Source organism: Lepus europaeus, chromosome 7 (assembly GCF_033115175.1).
Source record: "Lepus europaeus isolate LE1 chromosome 7, mLepTim1.pri, whole genome shotgun sequence".
NCBI classification, from domain to species: domain Eukaryota; kingdom Metazoa; phylum Chordata; class Mammalia; order Lagomorpha; family Leporidae; genus Lepus; species Lepus europaeus.
Window position 1 is genome coordinate 6,740,087 of NC_084833.1, and position 13,521 is coordinate 6,753,607.

Below are 13,521 nucleotides of genomic sequence, written 5' to 3' on the forward strand. Positions count from 1 at the left end.
CCATAAACGGTTGTAATAGCCAGGTTTGGGCCAGGCTGAAGCCATCATCCAGAAACTCCGTCCTGGTTCCCCACACGGGTGCAGGTGCCCAAGCACTTGGGCCATCGCCTGCTGCCTTCCCAGGGAGCTGGATTGAAGCAGAGCAGCTGGCATGAGAACCGGCACTTAGGTACAGGATGCCGGTGTTACAAGCAGTGGCTCAACTCACTGCACTGGCCACAGATATTTTTTAAAAAAGAGATAATTGGCTGGCGCCGTGGCTCAACAGGCTAATCCTCCGCTAGCAGCGCCTGCACACCGGGTTCTAGTCCCGGTCGGGGCGCCAGATCCTGTCCCGGTTGCCCTCTTCCAGGCCAGCTCTCTGCTGTGGCCCAGGAAGGCAGTGGAGGATGGCCCAAGTGCTTGGGCCCTGCACCCCATGGGAGACCAGGAGAAGCACCTGGCTCCTGGCTTCGGATCAGCGCAGTGTGCCGGCCGCAGCGGCCATTGGAGGGTGAACAGCGGCAAAGGAAGTTTTTCTCTCTGTCCTCTCTCTCTCTCACTGTCCACTCTGCCTGTCCAAAAAAAAAAAAAAAAAAAAAAAAAAAGAGAGAGAGAGATGATTGGCTGTCCAGCTTTGGGTTCAAGCTTAGCTGATGGCTAGCTGTGTGAACTTGGCAATGGCCTTATTACATTGTTCTTCAGTGGCCGGCTCTGTAAAATGGAGGCGGCAACATTGTGAAGACTGAATGACTTATGTATAGACTCCCTTACAAATGCGCCAGGCCACTATTCTAAGCGATTAATAAACGTTACTATGGTCATTAACCCTAGTGGTCAGGGTCGGCTTCAGGAGAAGGTGGGACTTGGCTAGATCCTAAAAGATGTCTTATAGCTACAGCAGTGGAAAAGACAGGGCAGGCTAGCAGGGTAGTATAGGGGATTTGAGTTGAGTGGGTCCAGGCACGGTGTGGTGCTTTCTGGGAGATAAATCAGAACTACAGGGACTGGCGTTGTGGTGTAGCAGGTAAAGCTGCTGCCCGTGGCGCCAGTATCCTGATGGGTGCCAGTTTATGTCCTGGCTGCTCCACTTCTGACCCAGCTCTCTGCTAATGGCCCGGGAAAAGCAGTGGAAGATGGCCCAAGGACTTGGGCTCCTACCACCCACGTGGAAGACCCAGATGAAACTCCTGGCTCCTGGCTTTGGTCTGGCTCAGCCCTGGCTATTGTGGCTACTTGGGGAATGAACTAGTAGATGGAAGACTTCTCTCTGTCCCTGTCTCTTCCTCTCTGTATAACTCTGACTTTTAAATAGATAAATAAAAATTTTTAAAAAATCATAACTATAGCTTAGAGTTCTAGAAGCTTCTAGAGATCTTGACTTTCAGACAAAAAATGTAGTGTACTAGAAGTTTAAAAGACAGAGACGGGGCCAGCACTGTAATATAATGGGTAAAGCTGCCACCTGCAGTGCCGGCATCCCGTATGGGTGCCAGTTCAAGTCCCAGCTGCCCCACTTCTGATCCAGCTCTCTGCTATGGCCTGGGAAAGCAGTAGAGGATAGTCCAAGTCCTTGGGCCCCTGCTCCTGCGTGGGAAATCTGGAAGAATCTCCTGGCTCCTGGCTTCGGATTGGCTCAGCTCTGGCCATTGCGATCATTTGGGGAGTGAACCAGCTGATGGAAGACCTCTCTCTCTCTGTGGCTCTACCTCTTTCTATAACTCTGTCCTTCAAATAAATAATCTTTTTTTTAAAAAAAAAACACAGATTTGGGTTAATATTTTAAAAAAGATTTATTTTATGTATTTGAAAGGCAGAGTACAGAGGGAGAGGGAGGGAGGGAGGGAGAGAGAGAGAGAGAGAGAGAGAGAAACTTCGATTCACTGGCTCACTCCTCAAATGGCCACTATGGCTGGGGCTGGGCCAAGTTGAAGCCAGGAGCCAGCAGCGCCATCTGGGGCTAATGCCTTCCCAGGTGCATTAGCAGGGCGTCAGATCAGAAGTGGAGCAGGCATTGCAGAGTGGTGCTCATCGGGGAGCCTGCGTCTTTGGCTGCAGCTTAACCTGCTGCACCACAACGCTGGTGCCTGGGTTTGTGTTCTGACCCTGTTCCTCACCAGTGGGTAACCTTGGACAAGTTCCTTCTATTTTTTTTTTTTTTTAATTTGCAAGGTGGAGAGACAGAGCTCCTATCTGCTGGTTTGCTCCCCAGGTGCCCACAATGGCTGGGGCCAGGGCCGGAGCCAGGAGCCAGGAACAATCCAGGTTCCCCACATGGGCGGCAGGGGCCCAACGACGTGAGCCACCACTGCTGCCTCTGGGGGTTTGCGCTGGTAGAAAGGTGGAATCTGGGCGGAGCGCGGTGTCAAACCCAGGCGCTGTGTGGCGTGCAGGCGTCTTCGTCGCTGGGCTAAGCGCTCTCGCCTGTCTTCCACGCCCGGAGTCTTGCTCTCCTCACCTCTGCCAGGGGGCAGTGGTACTCTCCATTGACAAGGTGGCAGTGGAGAGCGGAAGGGATGATGTGCATACAGAAGCAGGCACACTTTAAGTGCTTAGTACTTGGGAAACATTGTTTCATTATTCACTTACCAAACACAGGGTACCTTTTTTATTTTAAAGATTTATTTGAAAGGCAGAGTTAAAGAGAGGCAGAGAGAGAGGTCAATCTTTTTTTTTTTTTTTTTGGACAGGCAGAGTGGACAGTGAGAGAGAGACAGAGAGAAAGGTCTTCCTTTGCCATTGGTTCACCCCCCAGTGGCTGCTGCAGCCGGCACAGCGGCCGGCACACCGCGCTGATCCAAAGCCAGGAGCCAGGTGCTTCTTCTGGTCTCCCATGCGGGTGCAGGGCCCAAGCACTTGGGCCATCCTCCACTGCCCTCCGGGCCACAGTAGAGAGCTGGACTGAAAGAGGGGCAACCGGGATAGAATCCGGTGCCCCCAACCGGGACTAGAACCCAGGGTGCCGGCGCCGCAGGTGGAGGATTAGCCTAGTGAGCCGCGGTGCCAGTGAGAGATCAATCTTCCATCCACTGGTTCATTTCCCAAATGGCTGCAATGGCCAGAGATGCGCTGATCCAAAGCCAGGAGCCAGGAGCTCCTCTCAGGTCTCTCACATGGGTGCAGGGGCTCAAGCACTTGGGCCATCTTCTTCTTCTTTTTTTTTTTTTGACAGGCAGAGTGGACAGTGAGAGAGAGACAGAGAGAAAGGTCTTCCTTTGCTGTTGGTTCACCCTCCAATGGCCGCTGCGGTAGGTGCGCTGCGGCTGGCGCACCGCGCTGATCCGATGGCAGGAGCCAGGTGCTTCTCCTGGTCTCCCATGGGGTGCAGGGCCCAAGCACTTGGGCCATCCTCCACTGCACTCCCTGGCCACAGCAGAGAGCTGGCCTGGAAGAGGGGCAACTGGGACAGGATCGGTGCCCCGACCGGGACTAGAACCCGGTGTGCCGGCGCCGCAAGGCGGAGGATTAGCCTAGTGAGCCGCGGCGCCGGCCTTGGGCCATCTTCTACTGCTTTCCCAGTCCATAGCAGAGAGCTGGATCAGAAGTGGAGCAGCAGGGTCTTGAACCGGCGCCCATATGGGATGCCGGCACTGCAGGCGGCAGCTTTACCTGCCAGGCCACAGCACCGACCCCGGCAGTATCTTTTTCTGGGCCAGGAACGTGTGAGCAGCTGGATGTAGAGAGATGAACGAGACACTGTTCTTGCTCTTGGAAATGTTCACAGCCCAGTCAGGAAGCAGACATGGAAATGCAATTGCAGCATAGATTCGATCAGGGAGACAGTGATAGCATGGACATGTCTGGAGCTGGCACAGAGGAGATGTCTGGCTCTGCTGAGTTCAGGACGCAGTGGCGGGCGGTGCCGGTCTCGGGGAAGCGCTGGCTTTCTCAGCTGTGGGTGGGAAGAGCATTGAGGCCCAGGGCCTAGAATGTGGACACATGGCCTATGGGGAAAATGGGAAGGACCTGGGTGCGGCTGGAGCCTGGGCTGTTGCAGGAAGGGAGGTCGGAGGGCGGCACGGTGACACTTCAGCTGGACTTGACCCCGCAGGCACTCGGAGCTGTGCAGAGCTTGCGGCCAGGCGACGACTCGGTTGGACCACCTCGCTGCGGGGGCTGAACTGCAGGCTGAAAGCCCGGAGGCTTACGGATGCTCCCAGGAGAGGGACTGATGAGGGCTTGGCCCAGGGGCTGAGCTGGCAGGGATGGGGAGGTGAAAGGGGGTCTAAGCGTTTAGTTTTGGTTTTCAGTGTTTTTGAAGGTAAAACCCCTAGCGTCTGGTGACAGGTCTGGGAAAAGAGCAAGTCTGTTTTCTGGGTGCGTGCCCAGACGAGGGCACACAGGCGGGAGGAGAGGGCCGAGGGCAGAAGGGCCCCAGCCTGGACGTGCTGAGGGTGAGGGGTCTGTGCGACGCTCAGGAAGAGCTGCTTCCAACGCAGATGGGTACTGAGGGTGAGCGTGCAGAAGAGAGGTTTGAGCCAAAAAGTTCTGCACATTCTGTGTTATCACAGCAGTGCTTAGGGAGGTGCATCCTGTCCCTGGGCCAGGACAGCTGCGCAGGGACGGGCTGGGGCCCCACCAGAGGCTACTGGCCGCATGGCTGAGGATCGCAATGACATCTTCAGCCTGGCAGCATGGGCAGCTCAGGAAGTGTTGGTCGAAAGCAGGGCCTTTGCTGACCCCATAGAGATGAGCGCTTGATGCGGGGGAGGGCTGGAGCGTGGCCTCAGTGGTGGGATTCAAGCGTCGCAGAGTTAGGATACCTGAGAACCCGCAGATCAGGCAGGCGGGGATGCAGGACCGACGACTGGGGAAGAGGTCAGGGCTGCAAACACAGATCTGGGAGTCCTTAAGCCATGACAGTGAGTGGTGTGCGGAGAGCGGGGAGAAGCAAGCAGAGTGTGGCAGGCAGGGGACGAGCCTGCAGGGACCCACGATGGCCGGCGAGGGCCGCAGGTGGATCAGCGGACAGCAGAGCACGGCTGAGGAGGAGGGGGATGGGTCTCTGGCTGCTGTCGGCTTGCTGGTTTCCCCTCCCTGGGCACAGCAGGACACACACGTCTGGCAGGTGGGAACTCTTGGAAATGGCTGCCATGTTGGATTCTGTGGAAAGCCCTGTGCCTCCGGTCTGCACGGGTGCTGGTGAGAGAGCTGTGCTTACTGACGAGGTTTGGGTTCCCCTGGGACCAGAGAAATGCTGACACAGCCGGGCTCGCCACAACTCCAGGGTTTGCCCGAGGGGTCCTCTGACTTCCCAGCTCCCCTTGTAAGTGCACAGTGATTCGGTTTATCTAAGAAAGTCGTTGTGTACACAAGCTTTGGGGGATGCAGCTGTGAGGCTGAAGAGCTCTGTGTGTACAGAGTATGTTTGCGATGTGTGGAGACGTGTAAAGGCGTGTGCGTGTAGGTTTAGGAACTGGGAGTAAACAGATGATAGGTAGACGTGCAAGTGGGCAGGTGGATAGATGGGCAGGTGGCAGGTGGATAGTTAGGTAGCTCTGTTAGATAGGGTGTGTGCCTTTAGCCACTGGAGAGAGTGTTGGGGGGGTGCATCTAGCATAGATGTGAGTGCGGTTTGCACCTGTGTATTTGTGTCTGTATTATGGGGGGGTATAAGCTATGATAAATGACAATGTTTGGTTTTAGGGTATCACTCTTTACCCCCAGGAACAAATAACACAAAATGGGATTGGAGTAGGAGACAGTGGGTGTGCCCGTGTGCGGTCTGCGTGTGCGTGTCTCCCCCACTGGGTCTGGGCTTGGAAGTTGTGCTTCCTCTGTGTGAAGCTGCATCTGAACGCTCCCAGGAGGTGGCCATGGTGCAGGTGTTTGGAGCTGGGGCTGCCTTGGTCCTCTTACAAAGCACATCAGAGCCAGCCTGCTTGAAGGGTTGTGGCTTAGTTGAAGGCAGCACCTCCCACCTCCCTTCCTCCTGCTGCCTCTCATCCCCTGGTGGTCCCAGCCGGGCCCGGGCAGGTCCCTAATCGGGGAGTCCGGACTGCCCATGTGGCATGGCATGACCAGGGGTGGGCTCATGTAGCCCCTGCCACTGAAGTGGCCGTCCAGCCTGGGGGCCCCTTGCCTTGCCCAGCTGATCAGAAGTCATTTGTCCTGGAATCCCAGAGCCAGAGAGGCCTCAGAAGCTCTCTGGTCCTCGCCTCTTGTTTTGCGGGAGAGGGGTGAGGCGCACAGAAAGGTTGATGGCAGGGATGGACGTCACACAGCACGCTGCGGCAGAACCGGCCTTTCTGAGCCTCTTCTCTGCTGGGTGCTGGGGACCCCGCCTGCGGGGCTCGGGTCCTCGCGTGCACGGGCGTCAGGTGTGAGTTCTGCGACAGACTGCGTGCTGCACTGCTGATGAACTATGTGTGTCAGTGTGTCAGCGAGCGCGTGCGTGTGTCTCGGGCGAGCCCTGCGAGGCAGCGTCTGCTGTGAGCCTGTCCCCATCTGCCTGCCAGACGGACGGGATGCAGGCGAGGAGCGTGCCTGGGGGAGTGGGAAGCGTGACTGCCTCTCCTGGCCCTGCCTCCGATTCTCCCGGTGACCTTGAGTGGTCCCTTCCCTGCGCCGGGGCCTCGGTTTCCACAAATGTAACCTGGAGGTTGGGTGCACCGTGTGGGACCGGCCGTCTCCTCCCCAGCAGTGCTGTGCCCTGAGTCTTGGGTCCTCTGGGTTGGACGGCTCATGTGAGGGCCTGGGTGGGCTTGGGGGCTTCGGACCCCTTTTCTGCGGCGGCCTTGCTAACGGTGCTCCCTTCTCTTCTCTCTCTGCCTCCCTCCTTCTCCGAACCTTGCTGACGGTAGAGGAGCACCCCATGGAAGGTGAGTGAAGCCTGTCAGTCACCAGGGGAGCAGCTCTGTCGCCATGGGGGGGGGTCCCAGGAAGGGGGTGTCATCGCTACCCAAGGGCCCCCTCTCCCATCCACATCTGGGGCTCCTGGGGGAAGGCTGCCTGGGCCCCACCTCTTGCCCAGGGCCCCTCTGTAGGCGTGGTCAGGGTGCTGCCAGGTAAGAGCAGGTCCTTTCACTTGTCCGTGTCATGCGACCCCGCCCACTGGCGTTTTTTCTTCCTTTAGGAGAAGGAAGGAAGGGGGACCTCAGGGGAGAGAGAGGGCACAGGGGTGGACGAATGGGCCCTCAGGAGTCTGAAGTGTCCAGAGGTCAGGGTTTTGCACCCCTTCCCCAGCTTAGGCCATGCTGGGGGCGGCGGGGGAGGGTAGGCTGCCAGCGCCGTGTTGTGCTTGGAGAGGACCTGCTGCTCTGGTGGTGGAGGGATGGGGAGTCTGGGGAGGGGGTGGTCCCGTCACCTCTGCTCTAGCGCTAGGCAGCAGACTGGAGTGGTGGAGAGCGTAGGCGGGGGGGGGGCCGTCCGGGTCCGGGCGTGTGGGGTAGAGGCGGCTCCTCCTCTGCCCTCAGCGCTGGGCCTGGCCCTGTCCCGCAGTGCAGAGGAAGGCAGGGGCCTGCCTCTTCCATCAGCCAGGCCCAGGGAGAGGGCGGGAGTGAGCCTCTCTGGCCATTGCTTCCCTATCTTCTGTTCTGTTTGCCTTCTCTCTTTCATCGTCACCTCTCTTTCCCGGGGTTGTGTCCTTGGACCTCTCTCTGTCTGTCTTTCCCGGGCACTCTGAGTTTCTGTCATCCTCTGAACCTTTCCCTAAGCTTGGGCTTTTCCTCGGATTCTTTTCATCCTCTGGGGTGGGTGGACCAAGGTCAGGGAGAGCGAGGACCCTGTCGGGTGGTCCCGGCATTAAGGCTGGGCTGATGGTCTCACGGCTGGAGAAGACAGCAGGTGGGCCCCAGGCGAGGTGGCATCCCAGCCAGCAACCCGCCCACTTCTCCTCTCCGGGGGAGGTGGGAGTGGAAGGTTCCGGGGCCTGGGACTGCCCGGAGGGAGCCTAGGAGAGTGCTAGGGGTGCAGGGAGCTCTGGGAAAGAAGGCAGCCAGGGCTCCTGGCCTGAGGGTGGGCTGGGACCCATTTTCCTTGGTGTGTACAGTCTGGCTTGTCTCTCCCTGGACGTCTCTTCTCCTTAGGGGACCTCAGATCCCCTGGTCCCTCAGGCAGGCACCTGTGTGTGCATGTGCGTGTGCGTGTGCGTGTGCGTGCGAACGTGTCCATATGACCCCGCCCCCACATGTTATGAGTATGTGCCTGTGTGCATATGCCAGGGTTTTGTGTCTTCTGTGGCGGGGCCCACCTCTCTGTGTGTCATGTCTTTGTGTGTCTGCATCTGTGTTTGCATCTCTCTGTGTCAGTGTTTACCAGAAAGAGAGAGAGAGAGGGAGAGAGAGAGAGAGAGGGAGAGACTGCTTGTCTGGGTGGATGAGGCCTTCTGAGGGCTAGAGATAAGATTTAGTGCTGATGTGACTTTTACTTGCTCTTGATGTCATGTCTCCTCCCCAACAAAGGGAGAAATGGAGGGAGGAAGAGAGAGAGGGAAGAAAGGGGGAGGAGAGAGGCTGGGGGGAGGAAGGAGGGAGCAGAGACGGGAGTGAGGGCCCGGGCGAGTGGCGGGCTGGGCGGAGGGCTGCAGTGAGGAAGGCTCTCAGAAGGGAGGGGAGGGAAGAGGGAGCCCCAGACCGGGAGGAGAAGGGAGGTTTCAGGACTGGGGACTGCGACCTGTGGGTGCCACCGTCTCTGGGTGGTGTGATGGTTGGCAGGCTGGGGTGTAGCACCGTGTGGCTGTGCAGGGTGTGCACCCGAGGCTGGGTGGGGTGTGTGTGTACACACACCTAGGAGTGTGACCCCTCTCTGTGTCTCCATGTCCGTGTGCCTGCAGTGTTCCCCAGGACTGTCCCTCTCCTTCCTGGGGTGGTTCTCTCTGGGGAGTCATGGATGAGGCTGGCAGGGGGGAGGCGAGTTTGGCAGGTGGTGGTTTCTCGGGGGGGGGGGTGGTGGTCTGAGGGCCTCCCATGTGGCGCTGCAGTCCCCCGCCAGGAACCTGGGAGCCCTGTGCCTGCCACCACTCTGCCCGCCCCTCCTCGTGGTGGCAGCGTGCCCGAGCCCTAGTTTCTCCCGGAACCCAGACATCCTGCTCCAGAGCCCCTGCCGGGTACCTCCTCTTTCCTCCCAGCCTCTTGTAGCAGAGAGGAAACTCAGAAACAGCCAGATAAGGTGCCCTAGGAGAGGCCCGTGGCAGAGCCATCCATCACCGCCAGCCTCTTCTCCGGTGGTGGTGTGGGGGGGTGGAAGCCACAGGTGGACGTGGGGAGCGGAAAACCCCAGCGGGGCCAGGGGCCAGAAGGAGCCGGCAGGCTTTGGCAGGGGCGGGGGAGGAAACAGGCTTTAGGCAGAGCCCTCCGGCCAGCTGGGGCTGAGCCAGGGGTAGACAGGAAGGGAACTGGCCTCCCCTCACCAAGATGGCTGGTGCTGTCACGCCTGAGGGAGCCAGCAGCTGGTTGCCGTGGTGACAGAGGGAGCCTGCCGCATGCTAACGAGGCTGGCAGGAGCTGGGCAGCGGCAGGGTCTGCAGGGGAGAGCTCTGGTTGCCCCCAGCAGCCGGAGCCACAGAGAACCGGCTCACAGGGCCACCTGGATCCTGAGCTGGGAACCAGCAGAGGCCTGAGTTTCCAAGGGTGGGAATCTCAGGGCAAGGCTGCTCCCCTCCTTTTTTTTTTTTTTTTTTTTTCTGTAAGATTTATTTATTTGAAAGGCCGAGTTACAAAGAGACAGGGGGAGGAGGGAGAGACAGAGATCTTCCATCTGCTGGTTCACTCCCCACATAGCTGCAATGGCCAGGCCTGTGCCAGAGCCAGGAGCGTCTTCCTGGTCTCCCACATGGGTACAGGGGCCCAAGCGCTTGGGCCATCTTCCACTGCTTTCCTAGGTGCATTAACAGGGAGCTGGATTGGAAGTGGAGCAGCCGGGACTTGAACCGGCATGGGATTCTGGCATCGCAGGCAGTGACTTAACCTGCTCTGCCACAGCACCGGTCCCGAGGCTGCTTCTCACAGGAAGAGTGGGGCGAGGGCTTGCGGCTCTGGGGCTGGGTTCATGAGCTTCGGAAGAAGATGCTGCTGGCAGGGTGAGGGGTGTGCAGAGCAAGGAATATGAGGCCACTGCGGATGCCTGGGTCCCTGCCTCTGTGTGGACAAAGCCTGTGTCCTCCCAGGAGCAGTCCTGAGGCTGCCCCCCGCATCTGTGGCCTCATCCCACAGGTGGGGAGAACCCAGTGCCACCCCAAAGAGATGGGGAGGGGAGGCACCATGAGCCATCTGGCCATGTCGTCCCCAGGGTCCAGGCCCTTATCCTTCCTGGCCACCTCATAGCATTTCCTTCAGGGACCCAGGAGCTCCGGCCCTCGCCGCCGCCCCAGAGACGCTCGAAGCTCTTTAACCTTGGCACTTCCATCCTGGCCCCACGTTCTCCCCCTAGGGCCCACATCTCACGCCGCAGCCGCAGCACCCAGCGGTAGCACATGGCTGTTCCCTCCCTACTCTCCTGGCCAGCTGCCACCAGAGGGCGGTGAGGGCAGACTAGGGTTTGGCGGGGCCAGGGTCTCAGCTCGTCTTGGAGGCCTGGTGCTGCCATCCTGTCTGGCTGGGCCCTGTGGGAAGGTGTGGGGACTGGGGGTACTGATCCACTAGGCCAGATTTGCTCCCGCTAAGGCTGGGGGTTGGGGGGAGGGATTGCCTGCCTCCGGTCAGGGCCTATGAGGCCAAGGGGATCCTGGATGGAAATCCCAGCTGATTTTGATCTCAAAATTCAGCCCTTGGGACCTCTCAGAGAGGTGCTGGCCAGAGAACGGGGGTCTGCAGAGTCACTTCTGGATGTGGTGTTTTGCGCTGAGAGCTGGCCGCCTATGACAGCACTGCCCCAGGCCTCCTAGTCCCCCTGTGGAAGAATCCACACCCCTCTCTTGGGGGTCCCTGGACCCCGCCCTCTCCAGTTCCCTCTTACAACCCAGCAGACAGAGGCTTTCGGGAGGGGCTCGCTGGGACAGGGTCTTTTCAAACCCACCTTGGGGAGGGTCCCTTCTAGGCCCAGGTTTCCTCACACCCCTTTCTCCGCCAGGCTCACGGGGTGATGGGCCGGGGGCCGGGGTGGGGTTGAAGGCCCCCTTGCCCGCTCAGCCCCACGCTAACAGGACACTCTCTCTCTCTCCAGGTGGCTTTGATTTCTGTGTCGTGTTTTATTTTCTCCTCCATCTGAATCGTTTTTTCTCGTTGACTGTTTTTTTTTCTCTCCGCCTCCCGGAAGAAAAAAAAAAAAGAAAAAAAGAAAAAGGAAAAAGCAACCTTCCCAGCCTCATGCTTCTCCTCCTTTTCCTTTTTTTTTTCCCGGCAAGAAGAAAAAAAAAGAAACCAAAAATCCCCTCTCCCCTTTGCAGCGACTCCCGCCCCCCCCCTCCAGTTCCGCCTGTTCCCTCTCACCTGCTCTGAGCCCCCTTCTCTCTCTCCCTCTCTCTCTCTCTCTCTCTGCCCCCCCTTTCGTACCCTACACCCTCTGTTTTCGCATCGGGCCCCTCCCCTCAGCTTCTGGGCTGGGGGCTCTCCCCCGATGTCTGTCACAAGTTAAAAAAGGTTTTTAAATTGTGGCAGCATGAGCTTTTTTCTCCCTCCTCTCTGGCTGATTTTGATGACTCGTGTTTTCTTTGTTTCTTTCCCTTTTTCTTTCTTTTTTCTTCTTTTTTTTTTTTCCCCTTTCTTTCTTTCTCTCCTTCCCCTTTCCAAGGTCCGGCTCACCTGACGTTAAACAGCGAAGGTATGGTTTGAAGTTTTGGTTTGGTTTGGATTGGATTGGATCGCCCCCAACCTGCGCCTGGATTGTGCCGTTCTTCTCCCTGTGCCTCCTGCCCCTGTCCTGCCCCCTTCCTGCCTTCCCCGCCCCCTTCCTCTGCCATCTCTTTATTTTGTTGGGGATGCTGGGTGGGGGTGGGGCTTGCCCTTGTCTGTGGCTCCCTCCCCGCCCGCCCGCCCGTCCGCCCGCCTTCATCTCACCTTGGTTTCTGACATCAAGAGATGTTTGAACTCCTGCCGTCCCGCCGTTGTCTCCAGTCACCTTTGCGTTTTCCTGGCAGTGTGTCTTGCTTTTTTTTTTTTTTTTTCCTTTCTCATGGTGGTGTTTTTTTTTTTTTTTCCTTCCACTCATTCTAATCATTCTTTTCTGCGAACCCCAGTGTAAAGAGAAAGGCTGGGCTGGAGCAAGGATTTGAGGCAGCCTCAATCCCCCCGCCGCTGCGGTGGCAGGCCCCCTCTGTCCCTCGTGGGGGTGAAGAGGGCAGTGGAGGTGTGGGACCCCTCCCCTCCCCCAGCGTCCCAGTGTCCCTTCCCTGTGACTTCTGAACGTCTCTGGTCATCTGTTTGGCAGGGGAGGACCAGAGAGATGAGTGACTTGAGAGGGGTCGCACAGCCCCGCTGGTGGCACGGTTAGGACGAGCCACTTCGCTTGAGCCTCCTTTCCACCGAGTCCCTGCCCACTTGAAAGGCCCTCATAGGCCAGTCTGGAGGCTGAACCCAGGACCTCCAGCTGGGCCTCTCCCAGCCCCCACCAGTCATGGAGCTCTCTGAGCTCGGGGGTTTGGCCTTCCAGACCCTTGGGCACGGGGGCACCTGCCCAGAGCAGCCCTCTGTTGGGCCAGGTGGGGTCCTTAGCCTACAGAACAGAGACTGGGCTAAGGGGAAAGACTCACCCAGGTGTCAAGTTTGGGGTGTGTTTGGGCCTGGGGAGGCAGGAGCCTGGAGTTCTGGCAGGGATGTGGAATTCTGGCGAGACACATGGGGAAAGAGCAGGTATCAGGGGGCAGCTGGGAGGAGAAGCCCTAGCTGGTTCCCCCGCTTCCTCCTTGCCGCCCACTGCCTGGTTCTGGGGCTGCTGGCTGTGGCTCTCAAAGGACCCTAAAAAGCTTTCCCCACCCTCCAGAAAGATCAGGGGGTTTGTTATTCTGGGGATTTGGGATCGAGGCTGGAAAAAGAGCTCAGACAGGGACTTCCCCTGCATCGCCAAGCTCCCCTCGTCCTGAAGCCACCTCATGGATCTGGAGCTGGCAGGGTGGGTGGGGAGCCAGCCCGGCCCGGAACTCCGGCACGACAGCAGGGCCTGCAGGGCAGCCTGTGGAGGGAAGCCCGGCTGGCGAGGAGGCAGGGAGTGGCGAGTGGGCAATAACCCCCGGGGAAGGGCCTGCCCCCTTCCCCGCTGCGCCCCAGCTAGCCAGGGCCTCCCTTCTGTGGGCACAAAGGAACCATGGGAAGTCCTGGGGAAGCCCCGCGGTCTCACTGGGAGAGAGTGGCCAAGGGTGACGTCCCGAGCTCACACTGCAGTGGGGAAGCAGGTGCACCGCGAGCGAGAGCCTCCAGGACAGGCACAGCTTTGCCGTGTGAATGGGGGGCACTTGGAAGAAGGGCGCCCGTGTCAGGCTTTGGAAGGAGTTGAACAGCATGAACTCTGGCCTAGCCGGAAGGGCATGAGCCGGGATGCCAAGTGGGGAGGAGGATGGGAGAGATCGGAAGCGGGCATCCAGGCCTCCGGGTTCTCAAGACAGGCCTGTTCACCTCCTACGGCCTCTACAGTGAGCCCGCCATTCCCCTACCCGGTCTCCTGACCCCAGGC

At 58.7% G+C, this 13,521-nt stretch overlaps 1 protein-coding gene across 7 annotated transcripts in view; it reads left to right on the top strand.

Annotated features, from left to right (window-relative positions):
* The window catches only part of NRXN2 (neurexin 2), a 100,856-nt gene that overhangs the window by 8,308 nt on the left and 79,027 nt on the right, over nt 1-13,521 (top strand). For all 7 annotated transcript variants that reach the window (XM_062197779.1, XM_062197781.1, XM_062197783.1 and 4 more), the window contains exons 2-3: nt 6,783-6,800; nt 11,647-11,676. In XM_062197779.1, coding sequence (XP_062053763.1) covers nt 6,783-6,800; nt 11,647-11,676 — 48 coding nt within the window. The remainder of the gene's footprint in view (nt 1-6,782; nt 6,801-11,646; nt 11,677-13,521) is intronic.